Source organism: Oculina patagonica, chromosome 5 (genome assembly GCF_052425735.1).
Source record: "Oculina patagonica isolate OP01 chromosome 5, crgOcupat, whole genome shotgun sequence".
Classification (NCBI taxonomy): Eukaryota; Metazoa; Cnidaria; class Anthozoa; order Scleractinia; family Oculinidae; genus Oculina; species Oculina patagonica.
This window is the reverse complement of record NC_135762.1, coordinates 29,175,634-29,201,429: the sequence shown is the minus strand read 5'-3', so window position 1 is coordinate 29,201,429 and position 25,796 is coordinate 29,175,634. Positions and strand designations below refer to the sequence as shown.

General features: G+C 36.7%; 1 protein-coding gene across 2 annotated transcripts; it reads right to left on the bottom strand.

Annotated features, from left to right (window-relative positions):
- Window positions 1-961: 961 nt before the first annotated feature.
- LOC144654290 (uncharacterized) lies at window positions 962-25,433 on the bottom strand. 2 transcript variants are annotated; one of them, XM_078514388.1, is made up of 29 exons: window positions 25,270-25,433; window positions 22,216-22,291; window positions 20,826-20,940; window positions 20,076-20,225; window positions 19,811-19,964; window positions 19,187-19,216; window positions 18,666-18,683; window positions 18,147-18,194; window positions 17,574-17,696; window positions 16,580-16,702; window positions 15,885-16,007; window positions 15,219-15,341; window positions 14,765-14,896; window positions 14,123-14,251; window positions 12,248-12,370; window positions 11,408-11,530; window positions 10,722-10,856; window positions 9,884-9,954; window positions 9,070-9,193; window positions 8,327-8,521; window positions 7,086-7,334; window positions 6,736-6,972; window positions 5,700-5,879; window positions 5,094-5,183; window positions 4,244-4,396; window positions 3,216-3,395; window positions 1,965-2,096; window positions 1,674-1,859; window positions 962-1,128 (listed from the first exon to the last, which is right to left on the bottom strand). In XM_078514388.1, the coding sequence occupies exons 1-29, from the start codon at window positions 25,322-25,324 to the stop codon at window positions 1,076-1,078; spliced, it is 3,630 nt and encodes a 1,209-aa protein (XP_078370514.1). In that variant the 5' UTR covers window positions 25,325-25,433; the 3' UTR covers window positions 962-1,075. The 2 variants fall into 2 exon arrangements, with proteins under 2 accessions (XP_078370514.1, XP_078370515.1); XM_078514389.1 differs by lacking the exon at window positions 17,574-17,696.
- Window positions 25,434-25,796: the final 363 nt, after the last annotated feature.

Sequence of the window (25,796 nt, the reverse complement as noted above, 5' to 3'; positions counted from 1 at the left end):
TTTCGTGCAAAAGAAGCATGTTTGATGCGTCTGCTTGAAGACAGGTAATGTCATGGCATTAACCAGTATTTTACAGCCAAACAGTGCCCTAACTGAAAGCGGAGAACCATTAGCAGAACTGTTGTGTTGTAAAAAAAAAAAAGATTACAGTCGCTCTCTCAGATCTATTACCGCAGTGCTCCAAAGAAAAGGAAGCCTTAAGTCGAACATAAAGCTTGAAATTAAAGTCAGGGCAAAAAAAAAAAACTTTGCTAGCTATTAGACTTGGCTACAAACGACAAAAAACGAACCACTTTAAAGGCCCGTTTACACAAGCGATTTTTGTCGCACAACTCAATGCAATTTTTGTCGCGCTGAAGTTGCATCAAGTTTCGAACAGGTTCGAAACTCCTGCGACTCGCGGCGATTTTATCGCCACTAGTTTTCACGCGTGCAAACTCGCGGCGATTTCATGGCGATTTCATCGCCGCGATATCGCAGCGAAGTTGCATGAAGTCGCCGCGATATCACGGCGACTTGCTGCAACTTCGGCGCGACAAAAATTGCATTTAGTTACGCGACAAAAATCGTCTGTGTAAACGGGCCTTAAGAAAAGTCTATTACGGTATTTGCACGCTTTGCAAATGGAGACGCGCTCCATGTGCAGTAAGAGCAAATGGAAGGAGAAACAAGGTCGTTGTTTAGAGAAGGAGTATCGTCAACTGTTCCTATTTATCGCAGGGGGACGAAAATTATAATATCCTGTAATACAAGAAAGTAAGAAGCTTTCTATATCACCATTTAAAGAGACATTTAAATTTGAAAAAAAGTTCTGTGTAAATGGAGATTGCGTTACTCGTACTGCAAGTTATTGCTGTGCAAAACAGACCAAATAGTTTAAGAAAAGAAAAGGTGAGGGTGTGAAAGTGATGGTAGTGCGAGGGTGTAAAAGATGCACCAAATACAGACAGACATACTTAAGTCAAGCCAAATGGCTTTCTTTAATGACCACACCCTTTTTTAATGCTACATATTACTTCCAGACACATTACATGAATGTGTATTTTCTTCTATAATCTATTTTCATTCCATGTAATCAATAACCTCCGAACAGGAATCTTCGGCGACGGCGGCGACGGCGGCGCTTTCCTAAAAATAAAATAGAAATACGAAATGAACAAATGAATGAATAAATGAATGAATGAATGAATGAATGAATCAATTAATCAATCAATCAATCGATCAATCGATCGATCGCGATCGATCGATCAGTCCATCCATCAATCTATCAATCCATCAATCCATCAGTTAGTCAGTCAGTCAGTCAGTCAGTCAGTCAGTCAGTCAGTCAGTCAGTCAGTCAGTCAGTCAGTCAGTCAGCCTGCCAGCCTGCCAGCCTGCCAGCCTGCCAGCCTGCCAGCCTGCCAGCCTGCCAGCCTGCCAGCCTGCCAGCCTGCCAGCCTGCCAGCCTGCCAGCCTGCCAGCCTGCCAGCCTGCCTGCCAGCCAGCAAAAAAAAAAAAGTTAGTCAGTCAGTCAGTCAGTCAGTCAGTCAGTCAGTCAGTCAGTCAGTCAGTCAAATCGATCATGATCTTTGGGGAATTTGGAATAAAATTGGTCAACCGCAATTTCCAGACCCATAAAACGGTAGGGTTTGACCATCAGACAAAACAAAAACAAACAAACAAGTATTTACCGATGCTGAAGTCCAGTTCCACGTTGACGTACAGATACTTCTGATCTGAGCCAAACTTGTTCACCACCTCGCACATGTAGGTGCCTGCATCGTGCTCAGACACCTTGGTGATGATATGACGAATGCCAATCTGGCTGCCGTCGGGACCTTGGATGTACTCTTGAGTTACTGGCCCGCCAAATCCGTCTGAAAAAAAAAATTGAAACCGAAAATAAACAAAACAGAACACAGTAAATAAATGCACGGTATTTACTATCTTAGTAGTTTCACGCGACAATAAAGATCATTTACCTGGTGCTGGCACCTTCTTCGTGATCTTAAACGACGGCAGTGGCAGTCCGTGGCCGTAGCATTCAAACTGGGTCTGCTTATTCTCGGTGGCGTTAGTGGGATTAGGTGCAAACTGCGAGATTACGGGTGGGCCTACATTGTGGAATAAAACAATACAAATACATTACACAGCGGTAGACACTTGGCGTGTTCTATCAGAATTCCGTGAATCTAATTGGTGTTCCCGCAATTAATTATTCGTCTACTGCACACGATCGCCTGCGTATGGCTTAAAATAGGAAAATTGTTCTTGCGTTTTTAGGTTAAAACTGCATAAAATTGTAATTTAAAAAAAAATATATTATTTGGAGTGTCTGCAAAAACAAGACTACTTCTCCTCGTTTTCTATGATTTTGCTCATAGAAAAATCAGTTAAGTACTCTAATTGTAAACTATAAAATGTTAAAGTAATTGTGCACGCTGCGATTGGTCAGTTCAAGTGCATTCAGTATCCCCATAAGGCACTCAGCCCACGTCACAGGCGTGCTTTATTGAGTAAAATTGCTCATGTCACGTGTTTTGGCCCGCGCATTTCTTAGCATTTTTATAAATGGAATAGCAAGCTTGCTGCTCGTACATAGTGCGAAAAGATTGTACTTAAAACTTTTCATATGCTTATAAAACTTAGTCTGCAATTTAAACCCCGGTAAAAAGGATTTTGTGACACTACCGGCTGCAACGCAGGCTAATAGAACTCAATAATACACTTGCGTACGTTATCACTCCCTGGTCTATTTTAAAGGCGAATTTACACGAGCAATTTGTATGTGGCAATTCGTATGTGACAACTTTTATTTGCTTGTGTAGATGAGAAAAAATGGTCAGTTTTTATGCAACAGATATATTTGTTGTCAAGCTGGCGTGTTACTTTCATGTGACAACTAAAAGTTGTAAAACACGAAAATTACTCGTGTAGACGACTCGTCACATAAAATGTGGCAAATATTGCGTCAGCATATGCGGTCCCCAATCTCTCAAACTCCCACTGAGCACTGTGCACACGTACAGTATCACTGCTTGCCAAGGTCATTACTTGGCACTAAACCTTGGAATGCTTGCAAATAATTGTTGTGTCATCTACACGAACAAATATATTTGTCGCTAAATATTGTCACATAAAAATTACCCACTTATGTAAACCCGGCTTTATATAGGTGAATCAGCAGGTTTTCACGTACATCAGTTAACAATGTATGAATATATTATGTTCACCTCCACAGTCAGCAACAGATGATGATCCAGAATGGATGGTGCCGGTGCCATTAGGGCACTTTTCGCATGTCTTTTGCCCAACTTGACTTTGGTAAGTATTGTTAGGGCATGGCTGGCAAGGCTCGAGGTTTGCAGGTAAATCAAATCCAGAGTTCGAAAATTGACCGGCATAACACTGAGCTAAAGAAAGAAATACAGAGAAGACATTTAAGAGTTAGAGAGTTAAATCTACTTTAGAGTAAAGAAATAAATAGGAATCGGGCACTCAGACTACGTTTCGAAATGGAACGACGCAACTAGTTAAGGTACCTATATAAAACTATATCTGCGAGACTCGATTATGGAAGAGGTCGATCATGGTAACAAAAATTGCATTCCAGTGTTCTGTTCACTGTCTCGTTTTATTGTCAGTCTAAGCAGGCTGACTTAAAAAAACAAACAAGCATTGATTATTTATGACGTTGCCATGGCATCGTCAAATATCATGGACACATGATTGACATATCAAAATTGCCGCAAGGGATGGATGAACAGCTACTGAAAATTTCAGCATTGTAGAGGAAATCCTTTTTTTCAAATTTCGAGAAACCTTAAGTGAGGGGGCATCCCCCCCTCCCCCCGCCTTGTAAATCCAAGGGTTAACTAATCTAATAGTGCCAAAAATTGTAGCTTTCATTTCTTCTAGGACACGCGGCCTTTCTAAAAGTGACTTTTCTAAATTAGGCCTATTTAAGCTACCGTTCATAAAGATCGATTGCATGATTGACACTGACTGACACTGACAGACAGAAATAGAAGGACAGTCAAACTAACAGATGAAAATACGAAAGAGTATTATTTCTCTGCAGAAACCGTTGTCGCTTGGCTTTTGAGTTTTAGAATACTTTTGATTGTCTTTTGAATCTTATATTTTACGTCAATAATCTTGTGATCGCAACACTAGAAAATTACCAAAAACCAACAAACCAATAGATAAACAAACGATCAACGCATATACACAAACATGTTGGTTTTTAAATTCAAATTACCTGTGCACACTTTGGAGCCTTCTTCAAGAGTTGAGCTGTTAGCCGGACATGCCTCGCATTGCAGTGAGCCTTCTTGCTTGCTTATCTCTCCAAGTGGACAAGGTTTGCAGGTCTTTGAGCTACTGTCGTAGAAAGAACCTATTTGGCATTTTACTGCAAGGTAATGTTGTAAAAGACGATAAAATGAATGAACAAAATGAATGAAGGAAGGAAGAAAGGAAGGAAGGAAGGTAGGACGGAAGGATGGAAGAAAAGGAAGGAAAAAGAAAGGTACGATCGAACGAACGAGGGAAAAAAAGGAGTGAATGGATTAAGGAAGGAAAGAAGAAAGAAGGAGGGAAGGAATCAATGTATGGATGAATAAATAAAAAAGAAAAGAAATAAGAAATGGAGTAATTCACTGACATATACGAGCCGGAGGGTAAAATTCATATCTTCAAAATTGTCGTCAAAGTTTCTGTCAATTTAATATTTATATCCCTGAGTTGACTTACATACATACATACAAACCAACCTACCTACCTACCTACCTACCTACCTACCTACCTACCTACCTACCTACCTACCTACCTACCTACCTACCTACCTACCTACCTACCTACCTACCTACCTACCTACCTACCTACCTACCTACCTACCTACCTACCTACCTACCTACCTACTTTATTGATGCTCCCTTAGTGGGGTTTTCAGTTCAATGTCATTATAACTATTCAATCAATTGACAAACACAAATTAATAATATTTTAAGAACGTATTCTCTGTAGTTTTACGTCATTGCTATAACGTATAAAATTGCATGGAGACGATCGCTATTTTTTGTACCGAAAAATAGGTACACAATACCAACCGCAAATGTCCTCCACTGGTGCCTGATTGAGACTTCCCTGTTTTACATAACCAGCAGGACAGGAACCATCTTGTAATGGGCTGGTGTAACCTGTGATGGAGAGGAAAGTCGTTAAGTAACTTCAACACGGATCCCGTGAATATGTTAAAGTATATCAAATTTGCTGTGGTTTCACTTAATCTTTCATTCAAATTTTTTAAACTTATTTTGATTTGTATTTACCTTTGTTTTAGACTATGATAATAAATATGAAAAAAAAAACGACGAAAGAGGTTAAAGGTTTCAAAACAAAGAACAAAGATATATAAATTTAAACCACGACATATTCCATGGAGATGTCTGCACTCTGCCTCATGGCTAACACAGATGATACTGTTATATGGCTTTCCCCGACAAAGACGACGACAACAACAACTATAGCAGCAACAAAAACTACAAATAAATAATAATAATAATAATAATAATAATAATAATAATAATAATAATAATAATAATAATAAAAATAATAATAATGATAATAATAATAATAACAACAAGCATCTGCGACAACGGCGATTACGTACGAAGATGATAAAAATGACTGAAAAAATGTAACAAAATGCTTACCAACACAATCGGGAATTTCGCCCCAATCTAACGTGACAGGATCACACGATATGTAGTAAGTGTTTTTGAATAATTTGGTGTTCGCTGCACACGAGTATGTGCAGAACGATGAGCCACTAAAGCAGTTGATATTTTCCGAATTGTTTGGCGGGTCCTGCTCGGGGTTTGAACACTGGATTTCTGAAAAAAAGAATAATAAAAGTAAGGGAAAGCACGATGATGAAAAAATCATCCATGTTACACAAATGAACCACTATGGTTCGATATAGATGTATTTGTTTACAGTTCTAATTCTTGGTGAACATGTCAACCATGGCAAAAAGCCTCGAAACTATTGAAAATCTTTGAGTGTTTTTTTAATATTATAAAAATACGTGTTTGCCTGTTTTTATTAATTCAGTTCAGTAATTTTCGCACTTTTAAGCGATGCTTCGAAAAGTAGAAAACTTGGTCTTGAGTAGATTACCCTGGCAATTGCAATTAATGGATTCTAACTTTCAAGTTCCTGGAAAGCCTCGAGAGAGATTCTTTTTTATGTAAATTTGGCCACTCTAAGATTACTATATTTATCATCAGTTATGATAGAAATTCTCTTTTCACGTTAGCCTTACATAGAGGTAAAAAAAGAATAAGAAAGAAGAAGAATGAAGTACGTTTTATACGCCAACGTAAAAAAATGTCGTAAAGTGTTAACCACTCGAAAAGTGACTAAAACAATACAAAACAGACCCTGAGACTCTAAATCATTGGTGTCTGTTGGCCAAATGTTGGGAGAAAAATAAATACGGTTAGATCAACCTCACTGTAAGTAATCCTCTTACTAGCGTAATAAGACAAGCGACCAACAAGCAAAAGTAAAATCAGAATGGGCTAAGGAATACTGGAAGAGGACAAGACCATAAAAACAACATGATTCTTATTGGATCAAAGCATTTTCCCAGAGATGCAATAAATGTAGGAACTTTAGAAAGTAAATGGGTAAAAAGAGAGTAGTATGTAAAGATATATTATCTAGTAAGTAAAGTTACACACTTACTTTTAAGATTAACTGTAAAAGTGCAAGTTGCCGAATTGCCTTCGTCATCATCCGCGTTATAGTGAACGTTAGTTGAGCCAATCTCAAACGTGTCACCAGGGTTCTTTGTAGATGTTACTGCTTTGACACCTACGTTGTCAGTAAAAGTAGGTGCGGTCCAACTAACTGCTTTGTTGGTAGATGTTGTCGTTTCATAGATGGCGAGTGGGCAATCGGAGGTTTTAGGAGCTTCTTTGTCTGGTTAAATTAACAAAAGTGATGAGAAGCAGACAGCAGTTAGACGTAATAATAAGCCAGCCTTTTCTCATGGCAAACACAACAACAACAACAACAATCAATACTAACGATACCTTGAACGATGACGGCGGCCTGACAACTCGCTGTTTTTCCATTTGGGTTGGTTGCCACATACGTCAAGGTCGTGGTGCCTGCTGGAAAGATTTTGTCGACGAGGTATTGTCCTGGTGTGATTGTTATTCTGGAAGGCGGTTGATTCGACTGAGGGTCCCGAAGAAGCGCTTTAACGTCAGCCGTATTGGCACCGGGAGAAAGCGTGACAATCACGTTATCTGGACATGTGATCCAAGGATCCGGGTAAACTGTTTAAATAAAGTAAGCAATGATTTTTGTTTTGCTTTTACATACGTATATTGGTAACTATCAAGGTTAAGGAATGAAAACTTAAGAATGATGCATCGTCTCACCACCTTCTTCGGGTACATTATGGATACAAGTTTTTCGTAAAGGATTTCCAACACTTTAAAGTCACTTATGAAATATATTTTAAATTTACCGATTATTAAAATACAACATTTAGATAATAATGAAACGTTTAATAAAAATGCCTACAGACCTAAGAATTATAGCGTTCCATTCTGGAAGGTTTATCGCAAATAACCTGAGACGCGAAAGCTTATCATTTTGGAGGGAGGAGGATTATTACCACAGTGCGAAGATAGGCCATTTTTGGGTGCAACTCGATTGAATTATGATAAAGATGATATAATGATAATAAAATGTGTTATAAAAAGGCCTATGGACGAGGGAATTGCATATAGTTGGGGCAAAAATCACTTCGCCGAGATGTGACTGAGAACGTGTTTTTTTGTCCCAGAAGTTGCTAAGCATCATGACTTATATGAAGGCGCGTTTGCTTTCGGAGTACTCGTGAGCGCTCGCGCTGGCTGATGAAATAATTCGGAAATTCTTCGAGTGCTTTAACAGAAAATTGGCAAAAACTGGCATCTATTCCTTCGACTGTATAGGTCATTTGTAGAAAATTTACCGCATTTACTTGGAGGTCAGTATGCCCAACTTGCAATTCCTGTCGCAGCTTACTCGACCCTATTTTATGCTGTTATTAAAGCTTTGTTATACCTTTTAGCTATTTTTATGTCTCGGGCCCGCAACAATTGGCCCTGCTGTTGCGGGTTCCCTACCTTAAAAGGCAGGGAACCCGCAAAAGTTTACTGTTAGTTGTATGTGTTATTTATAAGGCGAAGCTAATAATAATTATAAAAAAAAAACTAATTTTCTGGAGAAAGGAAGGCTTTGTTGGGTCTTTAGGAAGTGTTTGTTGTCGGAGGCTTACGTAATGTGCATGTTGGCTCCTCCTGACTATCCCACTGTCCGCTGCTAAGACAGGTCTTTGACTGTACTCCTGATAACTGATAGCCGCTTTGACAGCTATAATGGCACGTCCCCTCAAAAACATTCCCTGATGATGCACAGCTCGATGGGTTGAGGCTTCCATATGCTGGAGCAGTCAGCGCTGGACAACTCAATCCTGTTTTATAGAAATGATAGAATCATTTGTAAATAAGCGCAGTGGTGTAGCTAATATCTTTGGTAAATTGCTTCATAATATCTTACAAACATTGCATAAGTTCAGTGGAACCCCGATATATATGTCGAAACACTCTATTGAAAACCCTTGGTAAAACGTAAGGAACGATATTCTACAGCTTAGCGAAAGTTACTACTAGCAAAATGTGTAAGAACAGAACCGGTATAATGAACAGTCCTGGCCAGTCCCTTTTAAAAATGTAATTTGTTTTCATTGCTCTGTTCAAACCGAAAAAAAAATACGTCTGCCCTACAGAGATTTGCTTTGTGGGATGTTTGGCTGTAAAATACATGCAAATAAAAAGACAAAAAAAGGAAACAAACAAACAAGCGAAAAATATACAAAGCTTACGTACGGCCTGAATTGAAAGAGTTGCAGAAGTTTGAGTTGCTGGAAGTAATGAGGTTATACATATGCTTGAAAGGGATCAAACAAGTCTGATTAAATCTATCAGTCGGGTTAAGTTGGCAGGCTTTATTATTACTTACTTTGACAGTAAATTATTGAGGCATTCCAACTTCCTGTAGATAGGCATTCTAAGGTATCCTCGTTACTGGGAAGTTCATAACCTGCGCTGCAGCTGAATGTACACAAATCACCAACCTCACGGACCTTTAAAACCAAATAGATCAAAATACAATTTTCATATTAATTTTTGCTACTTACTTGCTAAATATTATATTTGGATATGCAAGCAGAAAGAATTTACATCAAAACTTAACGACTTTTTACGATATATGTAACACATCAATGAGATAGAAAACAAGGCCAAAACTTTTAACCAAAAAAAATGGGACCCTATAAAGTCTTTCTTATAAACTCTTGTGAAATTGGTCCTAGTCCCCTAAGAAATGAATCAACGTGTAAGGTCTTTTTATTTTTCTCTTTCAGTTTTTTTCTCTTTTTTTTTTTACCTTTTAGTCCTCGTGTAAGTCCAGTTTTAAATGTAGTTCGTGTTAGCTTATCAAAGCTTAAAATTAACAATATAGAAAAATTGTAAACTAGAAGAAATGAAATGAAATGAAATGAAATACTTTATTAAAGTGTCTGAAGTATTTAGCTTAAAAAAAACTAATTGTGGACACTATTTACATTATTATATATCTAAGCTATTTAAGCTATTTTAAGTTAAAATATTTACACTTAAATTCTAAGAAAGCTAAGATAAGATAAGAACTTTAATCTAAGTAAGTAATCTTTAAGCTAAGTAGCGTAATGTATGATGTGTATTGTAAGGTATTTATTTATTATTATGATGTAATTATCTTGTCTTCTTTGTCCTAAAAAATAAAACTCACGGACCTGATCCTGAAGGCAGGTAGAGGGGGAAACTACAGTTCCTTGGGACTGAACGAGTGCTGGACAAGTCTTAGCTGGAATAAAATATATTTGAAATAACATCAGAGTCAAGTGTTCTACATGACACGAACGTGAAAAAAAAGAAAAATTCTGAGTCCCCGACGGGAATCGAACCCATGGCCTCCCAGAAACCGGTTGGGCGCTCTAACCAACTGAGCTACGAGAGACTCGTTGTGAGCTGGGCCATTTTACTGTGTTGATATGTGACACGCGTCCTGCATACTGCTAGGATCAGCAATGTCGAATTCATCAAGTTTGTATTAAATAATAAAGATGGTAAATTTTAAGCTCGGTGATAAATAATAAAGATGAATTTTTCTTTGTCCCATGCTCGAGTCATGTTGAACACTTCATCTTTATTATTTATTACCGAGCTTAAAATTTACCTTCTTTATTATTTAACATCAGAGTCATTGCATCATTCGGAAGTTATTATCAGTAAAAAAAAGGAAAGAAGGAAAAAAGTCGAATTTAAAGTGCAAACAAAAATGACAATCAAACATCTTAATTGAAAAAATAAAATAAAAACATTTCGTTGCTGTTTCTTACACATTGCGAAGAGAATAAACTCTTAAAAAATGTTGAGCACATATGTCAAAAGTGTTGCATATTTTTTAACTATGTTAAGAAAACATTTATGTTGTAGTTTGTTGTAGGCAATCGAGTCGTTGGTTTCAGTGTCGTAGCATTGACATAGCAGTTTATCCCCAAGGTCTTGGTCGGTGAGGAGAAAAAACAATTAGTGAGCCGCAAAACATATGATACAGTTGTGGTATTTTACCTTGGCACTTGTAGCTGTTACCCTGTATTACGGTATATCCATCTTTACACTTGCATTCGTAGCCCGGAATAAGATTATTACATGTGGTGCTTTTCGAGTCACACTGGGATGATCCATCCGAACATTCATCGATGTCTACAGAAAAAAAAAAAAAACTTGAGTGAACACCACGAGTAGTGAAGATGGGTGTTTTGTTTTTGATACTGGATAACATTTAACAAAGTACAAACAAACTAAAGGCTCGTGTTCAAGGCAGTCACCTCATGCATGATAATGGGCCACGCCCCAAGCATGTTTAAACTATAATGTTCAACAGTGATATGCAATGTGAAGTTTTATAACTCCTCCCGCAGCTATATATATCTTGTCAAAAACGTCGATAAAACGTTTTTGGTGTCTACCTCATTCTTTCAATTCACGAATAAAATAAATACATCGTGTTTAAGGCTGGAAGCTTGTGGGGACGTTTATTCTGGTTTTTTTTTTTTTTTTTTTTTTTTTTTTTTTTGTGAAAGAAGTAAAAACGGAGAACCCGAAGAAAACCCTCGGTGTGCAAGGATGAAAACTAAAAACACGCAACCCTTACAATTTTTGACGCCAGGTCCAGGATTCTAGCCCGGAATATATATACACACACACACGTTCCAAAACGCTCCACCGCCTTTGTTATGATAGTAGTTGTTTACCTGAACAAGTCAAACCGTCGGCATTAAGCTTAAATCCGCTGTTACAGGAACACTGAAAGCTACCATCAGTGTTTGTACAAGTATGTTGGCATCCGCCGTTAGCAAGTGAGCACTCATTCTTATCTGTTTTAAAACAAGAAAACAAATCAAAATTACCAGAAGTTCACAAGCTACAAGTCTACATCTCTGGTAATGGGCCTTGAGATATATATTTGCGAGTAGGTTAGTTTTAGAGCGGCTTTTCCGCAAACCAGTAGACAATCCTGAACAGTTGTACACGAATACTGAACACGCAATAACTAAACGTTTTCGCAACGTGTTACTTCAATTTCTACTTTAATCCGTAAATTTTCTCACAGAAACTAAGAAAAATTTATACAGTGTATCTAAGCGAGGGTTTCAGAAGTGCTGAGCAATGACAAAACAGAAAACCTGTCATATCTAGTTTATGTCAAAGAAAGTTAATTTATTAAATTCACTTTCTTTGAACTAAACTTGTTCTTAAAAACAAGATAACGTCATCTATCGCAAGCAAGCCAGTGCTTAAACTGCAAACGGACCATTTTGAAGTGAATGCAAACAATAACCTCATTGGTCTGGGAAGTAATCTATAGATAACGTTGTCATAAAAAAAAGGAAAATGAAAAAAGACAAATAGGAACTTATTGGGCATTACAAAAAAAAGTTTGGAAGATATGTTTTGACCGGTCAAACGTTATCTCTTGAACAAAATAATTCACGGAGTTGATAAAAAATGTTAAACGGAAAAGGAAACCTAATAGGTGACCAAAGCTACCTATTTTTATGAACTGAACGAAGTAAATGATTAAAATAACTTACCAACGCAATTCTTTTTGGTTCCATCAAGTTCGTAGCCGGTGGGACACGTGCATATGTATGTGGCATCCAAATTCTGACAACCATGGCTGCATCCACCATTATTAACCAAACATTCATCGATATCTGTGTATAGAACAACCAAAAAGGAGATTTATTCACCTCACCCAGAGAATAAATGGTTTTATGCATCTGGTTAGTGCCAATCTCCCAGCAAGAGGTTGGGGATACATCCGGGTCCTTGGTAATCCTATATTTAAGCAGACGGAGGCCAGATTACTGTCCTCTTTTCCGTGCTCTCCGCGCAGTTTAATGTTTTTCAGAGTAAAAGTTAATTGTTATAAAAATAGAGCGGTTTTCACTTGAGTGTCGAAAGTTAATTGCATTTGCTTTGGTTTTGCATTGCTACGCTTAGTGATTGGCTCGAAAATCTCGCGCCACTTTCTCAGCCAATCAGAACTAAAACCAAAACCAATCATGACTCGCTCGCGCACGTTTTCCCGCGCTTCGTGCCGGCTACATGTATTTGCTTCGAGTTTTGATTGGTTCACTGGATTTTCTGTGTTCTTTGTGATTGGCCAGAGTAATTACTTTGGTTTTGGTTTTACGACACTCAATTGAAAACTGCTCTAAAAAAAAAAATGGTAAATTATGTTTTTCTCAGTTCTTCCCAGCAAACCGCGCGCGGCCACTGCATTGTACGGTGAATGATTTGCGAGAATATACAATAACGTAGAGCATAAACAGTACTTTAATACTATGGCTGTATTACACGCGATCAGTGAATTGTGATAGATTAATGTTCTGCAAAGTATGAATTACACAAAACACACGATTCTGCACTTTTAAAATGCAACTACTCTTACGACGGTTAAGGGTAAAATGCACGTAATTCCTGAATGTAAAGGCTTAAAATATCCGGGGGGAAAATCCCATGTGAAAGAGACGGTGATGCTCGTCATATGGTCAGGTTTTGAATTACGGATTTAAGACTCACTTAGGGTGTTCCAGAAAAAAAAAAAGCCAGTATTATTAAGGTCTCGCTTAGGACTGCACGTGGAAAAAGAATACTATCTTTTAGGGTCAAAAAAGATTAAGACGGAATCCACTAGGAAGTCGAGTAATATTTATTAAAGTTGGACAAAAATCAATTTCCAGAATAATTTAAATCCTATTGCGTTATTTCCTACCCTTAATAAAAGGTAAAGATGTAAGTAATTATCCGTGATAACACCAACAACAATTTCTTATCAGAGTCTGAGAAAATGAATTTCAAAGTTCACAAGGTATAGGAAAAATCTCACGTGTAGCCATTTTGTAAATTCGTCTTAAGCGATTCAGTGGAATTCAGCGGAACTTCAAAATGTGTTTTCGATGTGTGGTGTTGTTAGAAAAGATTTTTTTTGATAAGATATTTGAAGCAGTAACAAAAAAGTTTGCAATAAGGTGGAAATAATTCTGGTACAACAATTTCTTATCCGAGTCTGAGAAAATGATATTTAAAGTTCACAAGCTATGGGCAAAAGCTTACATCTTTTAAGCGATTCAGTGGAATTCAGCGGAACTTCAAAATGTGTTTTCGATGTGTGGTGTTGTTAGAAAAGATTTCTTTCGATAAGATATTTGAAGCAGTAACACAAAAGCTTGCAATCAGGTGTAAATAGTTTTGGTACATAATTTTGTCCAATAACTACTCGAAGTCCTGGCGGATTTCCTCTTAAGCCACACCCAGATTGGTTTCCTTTAAGGGCTCAATTCAAATTTTCCGATAAGCAACCCTGCTTTTACAAACGGAACCCCCCTCCCCACAAACACACACACACACACACACCGCAGGGTGTACCACCCTTGGTATAAATAGTGCAAAACTATACGTACCACTGCAATTGAACCGAGTGTCTCGTTCAAATCCAGGGCGGCAGTCGCATGAGTAACTTCCAGCCGAATTAGAACACGTGGTCGAATATAAATTGCATTGGTGGGCGTCTGTGTTACACTCGTCAATATCTGTCAATTGCAAATAAACCATAAGTTAGCAGTAGTAATAAAATAAATGAAAGTTAAAAAGACAACAACAACTCATGCGGTTTGTTTTATTTTTAACTAATTTATAATAGCCCATTAAATGTAAATGTAGACGTGATCATACGGTAATTTAAATCATTTTTTTAAAATTTAATTTATTTCATTTTATTTTATTCTTTTTCACTGCACAATACATAAACTCAAGAAGCATACAAACAATAAAACGAAAAACATACATAATGAGGAAGGACTAGAAAAAAGGACATAAGTAGAATACGTGCTAGTCCACCAAATTATACTTTCATAAAAGTATGGGACCAGGCGAGGACGTGGCGTTGCGACATGAATTATGTGCGCAGTAAGGATGCGCATAAAAATTAGCGCGAACGTCCTTAATGTCCTTTACACACTCAAATTTCCTATGAATATTGTTCCAGGAAATTCGCCAACGTTCGTGTAAGTCATTCAAGTTTGAAAGTGTAATAATAAAATTACCATTGCACTTATAACGAGACGAGGAAGCTTCATAGCCAGAGAGACATGGGCACGAGTAACCTCCTGCTGAGTTGCTGCAGCTTGTGGATGACTTGTCGCATTGATCTGTATTCTCCGAACATTCGTCAATATCTGCATAATAGAATTATGTTTTCTATAAAGGACTACATCTATAACATTTTTTTAATATACCGTATATAAGTCTGTGAGCGACTCATGTTATAATGTCCATGTCAGCAGATAAAGTGTAACCCACTTGTCTTTAGATTGAAGTGAAGAATTCCGTTTAGCCCACCTCCCTTATTAACCTTGCACCCCCCCCCCCCCAATCAACCGTGACTTGATTTATCTCTATAAAAACCGTCGACGTCTCGTTTATAAGATGAGGTTCGAAGTGTGAATTTTATTTTTTAATAGAAGTGTTAATGGTGTAACTTATTGTGACTGTACTTGCCTGCACAACTCTTTTTGTCACTTTGCAGTCTGTAACCACTGTTACACCCGCACGTAAAGCTTCCATCATTGTCAAAGCATAGCTGTTCGCATCCATCGGTATTTTCTTGACATTCGTTGATATCTAAAGAAAGACAAGTTGTATAAGAAAACTCTTGCAACTTATTTATAGTGATATAAATATGACGATTTTATTTTTTTTATCTAGTTTAGTATATCATGATAGCCTTTAAGGAAGAGAGTCTAACTAACAAACTAACTAACTAACTAACTCTAACCAACTAACAATAAAAAATCAAAAACAAAAAGGAGAGCTTATTAATTGGAAATTTCTTATAGTGATTCTCGTAATTCCTTTCATTTGCTAGTCAAGAGATAGTAGCACGTTACACTTCACTATACATAGTTAAAATGAATCGCATACAAATATCATTCGCTTCTTTTTTTCCCCTATGTTCAGATGCAAGTGTTAGAAATTATTTTTTATTACTTTTAAGTATAAAACCTTAGGTTTTAAATAGATGGAGAGGCTTTTACTTTGGTTACCTCTGGTTGAAAATCTTTAAATGTGTTTTGAATGTGCTTTACCTCAAACCATTCTGCTCAACATAAAACAATTTAAGGCAAAATTAAAGGAAACGGCAAAAGAACATGACAGCTTCCTTACTTTCGCAAGTTTTCTTATCGGCGCCAAGTCTGTAACCCGCGTTACAGCTGCAAGTGTAACTTCCATCAGAGTTTTGACAGTTCTGGTTACACCCGGATGTGTTGTCAGTGCACTCATCGATATCTGAAAAAAAATATCATTTTTTCGTTTTATGCTCGATTTTCAATATTGTTTTTATTTATTTTTTACACAACAGTGCTAAATACATTGTCACTTAAATAACGTTATTTAGTTTTACTATTGTATTTTAACGCTAGGTTTCATGTTGCAAGCGTTGAGTTTATTGAAACAAAGGAAGAAACAAAAAGGCGCTGATAACGAGCATTGCTGCACGTGCATAGCAACCAATGAAGAAATCTCTTTCTGAGCATCTATCAAACTATAAGTAAATGTCTTGTGAACATTAGCCATTCAACGCTATGTTCCCCAAATGCCGTTTCTTCGCCATTTTGTTTTTTATATTTCGGGCAGTCAGGAGGAATGAGGAAACACGTCGAACCTGTTAAACCAGTCTTGTGGAGTACAACTGTACTCGTTTCGCACATTATCTGTACTTCACAAAACCGAGTTTGATAATAATGTCCTATTTTCAATAGGAATAACGAGTAATGATTGGTTTGAATACATTGTTTTTAGGACAATTCTCGTTATTCCACCCAAAGTTGTTTCATGACTGGAATGTTGTGGCGGCTCACCTTCGCAATTCTTTTTATCAGCCATAAGTTTGTAGCCGCTGTTACATTTACACTCGTAGCTTCCATCCGTGTTATTGCAAAGCTGGCCACACCCACCATTACTATCTTGGCATTCGTCGTTATCTCAAAGATAAAAAAAAAATGAAATTCATAAGGTACAATTTGGCAATTTATTTATACATATAAGTTTTATATAATTATTAAGATGGTAGGTTTTTTTCAGCCTTTCTTTTTTTTTGTAATCAAAGGTTTTAAAGTACGAGTTTATGCGTTTGTCCCCAGAAAGAGATGTATGTACCACTTAACGGGACTGTGTCACTAGAAGTCTTCTAAGAATTTGCGAAAACTATGCTAGAGCTGCGAGGGTGCATTCACTGTTCAACAGAATAACCCTTCAACAATAAACCAACGGCATAAATTCATGCTCCAAGATGTGAATAAACCATAAACAATAGTTTATATGTGATTTTCTTCCAAGTAACACTGTTAATCTTGTAATCGTCGGCCTGCCTTTCTCAAGTTTTTGAACACTTCATTCTTATTCACCCGTCGCCACACCAATTTTTAGCCTCTTTTATGACTAGTACAGTGAGTTTTGCATGGCCAGGCCACTATTAATCCAGTTAATACCAAAACCTACATTGGACTTTCAAGTAGAACTAAAACAAGGTGACACTACATCTTTAATTGTCTGGTAGTCTATGAACAGGCGTTGTTCGGCTGGAAGGAACTGGCCGAGGGCCAAGAGCTAATGGGCCTGTTGGCTAATTGTCTCTTAGCTGTTAATTAAAAAAATGACTGACGTAAACGATGCGTTGTCAACGCATTGCTTTTCTCGAGTCATATCTGAATAATTGTATCGTTGACGGACATTTTCACTTTATGACCTCAAAACACTGGACTCAGCAATACATTTTTCAACACAGTCTATAAATTGAAAATTAAGCAATGGAAAACAAAAATAGGCCAATAAGGTACTCAAAATGTTCCTTACCTATACAGGATTTCTTATCAGCGCCAAGTGTGTATCCAAATTTACAACTACACACATAGCTTCCATTGGTGTTATGGCAGTAATGATCACAGCTGTGGGTGTTATCTGTACACTCGTTCACATCTGAACATGAAAGTGAAATTTTCCTACCGTTAATCTATCTACTACATTAGTTTTATATATAAGAGCGTCTAGGGTTAGGCCGAGACTGAACGTTTGTAACTTTTTCGAAGTTTTGAGCCCTAAATGTTCTCAAAATGTTCTCAGTTTTTAAATTTTAAAAACAAAGCTGTGATATTGCAGGAAATTTATTCCTAACCGAAATGTACATCTTCACGTCACCAATGGGTGATGACAATGTTGGTTTCAGGTTTGGATTTGAATAAAGATGTATTCATTTCGAGCATATATTTGTAACTTACAACAAATGGGAAAAATAGAATTTGTTCTTAGCCAAATTTCAACCTTGGCCGATTTTGAAATTTCTCGCTTTATTACTCCCTAAATTGTACTCCACTCAAGTCTTATTACTTTTCACTAACAATTGACGTTAACAATTTAATGGCGCGGTACCTTCACAAGTCTTTCCATCTGCGCCTAATTTGAAACCGGCTGGACAGACTGAAAATTAATCAATATATCAACATTAATCTTCGTTAATGAATCAGTTACCTTTATTACACTTAATATATATAATATTATGGCTAAAAATTAAATAATTTCTAGATTAATTTGGTTGCTATTCAAACATCATTATATTATGGCGTACAATCATATGTATGCCAAGTAACTTCAAAGCGAAGTACCTGGACAGAATCATGGTAGTTGTATAAAAAAAAACGCAAAAACAGAAACAAGTGGTTAAAACCTTTTATCGACAAAATTTTCGTATTTTTTGGCAGCTATATGCACAAATTTCATTGAGAAACACATTTATTCAATATTCAGAACGTAATGTATCCTTCTCTTTTTGTGCTTGTTTGATTTATACGATAATGGTTTGCTGACCTTTTGGCCTTTTTGAAGAGCAAAATAATAATTAAACAAACAAACATACAAACAGACAAACAAACAATAAAAAAAAATTCTTACCCACTGGAGCTTGAGTGGCTGTATTAAGGAGAAAATAAAGCAAAATTCATTAGAAGTCATCAAGTGTTGCAAAAAAGAATAACAACAATATATAGTAAAGGTAAAGTCTGTGTCCGAGCCAAGTGGTCCATCCCGGTTTCGGTAACATTAAGCGACAAACAGACAGACAAACAGACAGACAAACAGACAGACAGACAGACAGATAGACAGACAGACAAACAGGCATACAGACAGGCAGACAGACGGACAGACGGACAGACAAACAGGCAGACAGGCAGACAGGAAGACAGACAGACAGACAGGTGGACGGACGGACGGATGTACAGACTTTTTTCGTAGTCAAGAAAAGAAGATTATATATAGCCATTATATATTATTGCCAATTTATTGTACTTATTCTCTTTTTTTTTTTTTTTTCATTGTTCCTGAAAAGCCTCCATGGGAAGAAGACAATACAATTTGTATTTGTATTTGTAAGATTAACATCCAAACGTGTACTTCCCCTTACTCTTAACACTTACTTGGCACTGTGGGAGGTTGCGTAACAGCCTCTAAAGAACAAGAGAACAGGAATTGAGGGTCATTTTTGCAATGTACATCAAATCAAATGTTATTTTTATATTTGGGAATACAAAGACGAATCAGCGTGCGGACAATGTACTTTGAAAATCTCTTTTTTTTTTTGCCGACCGAGACACTGATTTACCCCTTAATATAAGCAAAACATAACAGTTTGGTTTGTGTTGCATTTTGTTTGTCCAAAAATCGAATATAATAATTTGACCTTTGTTTGCTGTTTTATTTATTTCCAAAATAAAATATTTTGGGACTACATGTACTATTAAGTCCGAGAGCTTTCCTATTGGCCCTTTTCATATCTAAGCGTGGTTTCTGTTGGTCCAGGCATCACTGACCACAAGATTAAATTATGATACATGTAGTTCTAATGGAAGGAACGGAAAAACAGATGCATTTCTGGGAATGCTGACATTTTGAAAACAAAATACATTGTATCATGTATAAATGGCCTGGCTCTGAGAAGGTTTAACCAGAGTTTGGAGAAAAATAATAAAATCAAACAGCATATATATAATTATTTATAAAGATAAAAAAAAAAAAATGAAACAGTATAATAAATTACTTACCCACGCATTCATAAAATTCAACACGCATGCATATGTTGCCGCGGTACTCCTCATCATGGGCAATTACTCTAATGTATCTGGCTTCAATGTTCCTGCCAGTACTGGGTATGTCATTGTACACAATGCTGTTCTTGTCTGAGTTTCCAGAAAATACCTTTGGAAGCAGACACACACACACAAATCATGAATTTTTCTGAACACTAAGAAATTGTCAGACATATATGCCTAGCCATTAATAAGCTGAATTTCTTAGTGTTTAACGTACCACTTCGTTGTGAAAAATATCAAATATCCCAGTAAATATGACGCCAGACTTGCTATAAGTGATCCTGTACTTCTTTACGTACTGGTCCCAAGTCGTATTTCGACCTTGAGTAGCAATTCTTCCAATTTTTTTAACAGAGCCCAAGTCAACCTTAAACAGACACATTTTTAAAAAGACGGTTAGTTACATTCTCAAATTCATTAATAATCTATTAGTAACACAAATAAAACGATAAAAGTGATGATGGTTTGATTTTATCTCTTCCATTACCCCTTAGTTGTAGTTTCTATTAAGAAGATATATGACACTTAAGAGGAAAATTTATCCCATTTTCAGACACCTGGAAGCTCGTAAAGATACCCCGATCGCTGCGTGTCGTATTTCAACTCAGTCTCTTTTCGGCTGCTGAAATTGTGATCAAACAATCGGCTTGTGTAAATCAAGACTTTATATTTTGATGTGAGAGGTGGTAACTAAGTGTCGGTGGAGCTGGGTTAAGGTATGCCTGCTGGCGATAAACGTTAGGGTATAGACTAATGTCTAATGCAACAGAAGTCTTAAAACAAGCAATTCTAAAAAAAGCCAAACATCAATTTTAAAATGTGCCCTTCCCTTAACTACCCTCTTCAGGGTTAACGTTTTCACGTGGGTGAACATAGGAAGTTTAACATCGTCCGATTACTAATGTTATCAGACGATCTTTTACAAGGTTATCAAGGTTTCCAATGTTTTTGTTTTGCACTTCCTTACCTGTAAGTATCGATTAACAACACTATCTCTTTTGTTTGCGCACCAACATCCTACTCCGGTCGATCCTGGTTTACCTTTGTAGTTATTAAGTCTTCCTTCTGACGGTCCATGCCATCTGTAATATTGAAAATCAGGACATTCAGTTGTGTAATTCCATTGATCTATTAGCCTTGTTTGTTGTTGTTGTTTTTTTTTTTCACGAGTAGAAATTTTCGCGATTTTCTTCCAAAATGCGAAAGTCGCGAATTAAATACGGCTGAATATTAGTGACGATAAGCTAACTTTGAAAATTATTCAGCGTAACGGCTTTTCAAAAAACTTATCACGATCCATTCGTAATAATTTTGTATTTGTCATTTTGTTACTGAAATGTTCCTTTACTATCTTAGTGGTTAGTTTTATATTTGACTTAATTTGGTGGCCATTTTATTATGTCTCAAATGGCCACAATTTTGTCACTTTATCTTTAAAGATTTTTAACGCTATCAAGGGATTTTCATTTTTATAGTCTACGTTTATTAGCATGCGATGCGTGTATCGCAGAAAAGAAAGACCAAACTGAGTACAGGACTAAGTTTTTGAGTTTCGATACTTGGTAAATGCTCACAACCTAATGAAAGCAGAACAAGACACCAAGCTTAAGGGATAGGGGAGTAGTTTCCAACAAGGATAATGCAGGATAGCACAGTCAGTCACTTCGATGGCAACAAGAGGTCGTAGCCCTCTCCACCGTTTCAGGAGGCCAAAGTGCCCATTCTACAGAGACGTCCTAATCCTCTCACTAGGCTTTGGGAGTTCAGAGAACTTTGACGTGAAATCAAAGATGTGTAGATAAAACCGTAATGTCTTGATTGACGTAAAGGTAAAGCGGCGATGTGATTGGCTGTCCCATAAAAGCACGTTATGGTGGTACAAGGAGGGAATATAACCTTTGGATGTAACGCGATCGGTTTTCCTGCCTGCTGTTTGTGTGGCGGATCTGTTTCTTTAAGCGGATAGCTCCTATAGGACTTATGCAAGGGCTGTTATTCATTTCTGTTAATTGGTCAAGTTTCTTGAGACCCTGATGGTGACACTTCGAAATATATGGAACAATATACTACAATAAGAAGATTCAGGGTTTTTGATTTAAGGGCTGCGGATTTGTTACTTAATATTTAAATTTAAAAGATGTGTATTGAAATGCCACCCTGGCCTGCCTAGTCTTGTTTTTATGCGTATGGCCGCTTATATGTTCCTTTAACTTACCATTAGATAAACGTATAACCTTGAAACTTCATGCAATGATTTACTTTGATCTGAACTTAAAGTAAAATAACTTCTGAATTTTGTTGAAAAATGATTCCTCTGGGAGCCAAAAAATTAATGGCATAAATTGGCTTTAACTTACTTGTTAATCTGCGAACTCGCAGTCATTGATGAATCCGGGATTGTTCTGTCTTCAAGACCAACCGGCTTGGTGCATTCTAAAACACAAGCAGAACGGAAAGAACTTTTTGACTTGGTAAAATATGAATGAGGGATGTCAGCTTAATCTTAAGCTTTACTGAAGCAGTTTTAAAAAATTAAACCAACTGAAAGTTGAAGGAAATGCCGACCGTTGGCATATAAACTGTTGCCAGTCATCCCTTGAAATTGTGTAATGCATTTAACATTTAGTCGACTATCTTAGTTTGCCATTTGCCAAGGCAAGAGAAATTACACAGCTACACTGTTAGGCAGGCAACTTTTCCACGGGAAAATATTTTATCAACAAATGTTGCATAGCATGGAGATCCTGATGACGGTATTTATACTTCTATTTTCCTTTGTGGAGTACAAAATAATGAAGATAAACAAAACTAGAAAAAAAATTAAAATACTATATTACGAGAGGCAGCCGCTTTCACTTGTATTCTTGCGAGATTATCCAGTTAAAATTCGAATTTCAAATATTACTTTTTCAGGAGAGAGGGAATTTGCAGAAACCTTAGAAAACCATATCGGAGCAAGGACGATAGCCAACAACAAATTCAACCTACATATGGCACTATAGCTGGTAAAGTTAAAATGCCTCATTTTTACGTATTCTCGCGGGAAATTGTCGCTGCTTTAAATTTGTATTACGATAAGCTGTGTTAAAGCTTTCTTTCCCAAAATCGTTCAACAAAGAGAAGGCAAATCGTAAATACTGACCTGAGTAGTATAAAGTTGAACTTTGTACAGTAGCAAACGAACAAAGTTTCGCTCCTGTTTCTGTTTTCTTATGGTTCTGTTCGATAAGTCATGGTTAAACGTGGCTTTGTGGTGTAAGACTACCAGGGTTATTAAAACATCTTCGCCAAATAAACAATTTTCGTGCTGTTAGGCGAAATGAAAGGCTCTCAAAATTTGGCTCTTTCTTTTACGACAATTTTTGTTGCCTCGAAATTGAGTAAAAGTGACTTAAAAAATGGAATAACTGCGTGTGTAATCTACTTTTTTTTCCTCCGTTGATACAGATCTCTGAAACATGTAGTGAAACGTGCATTAGATGGGAAAAAGACTGCGTAATTTGCGTGATTTGTCGAGTTAAAGGAGATATGTTACGGTATAGCCAATTTCTGATTTCTTTCAAACTAGAGAAAACATCAAAATAATAGTTTTAAAACATAGAAAAACAGTAACGGAGAAACAAAAAGCCGAAAATAAACAAGGAATTAATTCGACTGACCAATAAAAGACAGATTATGATCGACAAAGTTGAAAAAAAATGTCAGTTTTTTTTTCAAGATGCGTTGTCCATGACATAGCTTCTTTAAAAAAAGAAAACTGGTAAAACTGAAATTTCACTCAAAACAGTAGAATACGCTAGTCATTCCCATTGTTATTTTCTTTTAGCTTAGTTTTTTGTTCGTTTCTAATTGAAAAAAAAAAAATAAAATGAAAAATTACTAATATGCGCAACTGTTAAGAAAGCGTTTCGTTTAAATATTTTAGGCAACAGGGCATTTATTTTTTCGAAAATAGAAATATAGAGTTTGGGCGATATTTGCGTGTTCATGTTGGGTCCACCTCTTTGGAACTTAACGACGTTTAAATATAAAATGGAAAAATAACCCTTAATCTACCAGCAGCTTATCTCTTTCAGCGACAGCGAACAAAAATTAAGGGTGAAAAATATGTGTTGTAAAAAAGTTTTGAAAGAAAAAGATAAGCAGTTTTGGCTTTTGTCGGATTTTGCTTTTGATCATTTAGTAGAGATTCTTTTTCTTGTTCAGGCCGCTTTAACTGTGATTGGAAATTCTTTAGAATTGTATCTCCTGTTTTAAAGAGGGGTTGGATAGAAATACCCAAATCCGCCAATCCGTGCTATATTTTTTAGTACAATCCATCAATTCGCTACAATTTCGTTCAAATCTGAATCCGCATTACTCGAAAACTTTGCGTGGTATAGTTTCACTGCGAGGGACAGTAGATGCAGTTTTTATGCCATTTTCTTAAGGTGTTTCGTTTCATTGCTTGTTTTTGTGACAATTCCGCCAACATACCGACGAACACCGAGCAATGTAATCTTAGCTTCGTTTATTACCAACGATCGGAGCTTCTTGGCATGAACAGTCCGGAATCCGCCCCAAAATTCTCAGCAATTCCGCGAACCGCTGTATTTTCGAAAACCACGAATCCGTTCAATATATCGCAAAAATCGGAAATCCGGGCGCTTTTTTAGGCCAAATCCGTCAATCCGCGAACCTTATACCTCCCTCTTTCAAAGATTGATTCTCTTACTAAGCTGGTATTATAAGTATCTTTTTTTTCTAAAATAATAGCTTGGCAATACCAATTTTACTTGTGAAAAATAACCGTGCTATTACAATCTGAAATGTTTTCACTATTGTCGGTGTTTTATGCACGTTGCAAACGACAATTGGATTATAGAAGGAAAATAAAGAAAGAAAATAAGCTAGTTCAAACTAAGGGAAAACCGTCTATGTGTTACTTAACCTTGTAAAATGAAAAAAAAAAATTAACCTATACGAGAGCGAAATGTTGAATGCGGACGAAGCTAAAATTGCTAGGCAAGGTTCTCGGATTAACGCACACGCGTGTTCAATTAGGACATGATTAATTGGTTCTGTTAGGAAGTGGAAAGAACAAAATCTTTGAATTACAAAGAAAAGATTTAAAAGACAACTGAGTTGTACCAAATTTTACAAGGAAAGCGATGAGTATCAGGGATAACATTTTTGCGCTGCTTGAGTAAACGGTAGGTGTTGCGAGAAAATACCAAAATGTAAAACTAGCAAAATTTGCTAAAAAAAATGTTAAGAGCCGAGTACCCATTTAATACTGTTGCGTTTAACGCTAGGTTATATCTAAACCGCAGAGAAACGATTAAACATCCACAAAGTAAACACCGTTACCAATTTGAAGAATACGACATCATTGCAAGATTACACTGTGTATTTCTTGTTATGTAACTTACCTAAAGCCCAGCTCACAACAGTGACACAAAGCAGGATGAGACACGGACGAAACATCGTGGTTAGTATTTACCGCCCTCGAAAAAACTAACCGTTTTCTATAAGGCAAGTTTCGGGCAGCGTACGGAATGTGAAGTTAACTGAAGTAAAAGAAAGATTCACAGAAACCTCTAATGATAAACTCATTAACATTCAATATTCTAATAAGCAAGCCAAAAGAAACCCGATAATATCGGAACCTTTTTGTTCTAAGAGCAGGTGAGCAAACGTTATTAAAAACGCCTCTAACTAGTCTTTTGAATGTTTACACAGCTTGAACAACTAACCAAACATTAATGAACCTTAAGGCGTCATGATTAACAACCCGAAAATATCAACGGTTTACCAAATGTTCTGTATGACACCTTTCCTTCAGTGAGCTTACTTTTGCTTTTCAGACTGCATGGAATATTATTAACATAATCCTGTTGAACTGCTTTTAATTCAAATTCGCTTTACTGTTAAACGGTAACAATTTTAATTTACCAAG

What these genes read in the sequence shown, in the direction of transcription:
- LOC144654290 (XM_078514388.1), bottom strand. Translation starts at nt 25,324, where the DNA reads ATGTTTCGTCCGTGTCTCATCCTGCTTTGTGTCACTGTTGTGAGCTGG. An exon ending in TGATAAGAAATCCTGTATAG is followed by an intron (nt 16,703 to 17,573) that starts GTAAGGAACATT and finishes TTTATCTTTGAG; the next exon opens with ATAACGACGAATGCCAAGAT. An exon ending in TGACAAAAAGAGTTGTGCAG is followed by an intron (nt 14,897 to 15,218) that starts GCAAGTACAGTC and finishes TCTATTATGCAG; the next exon opens with ATATTGACGAATGTTCGGAG.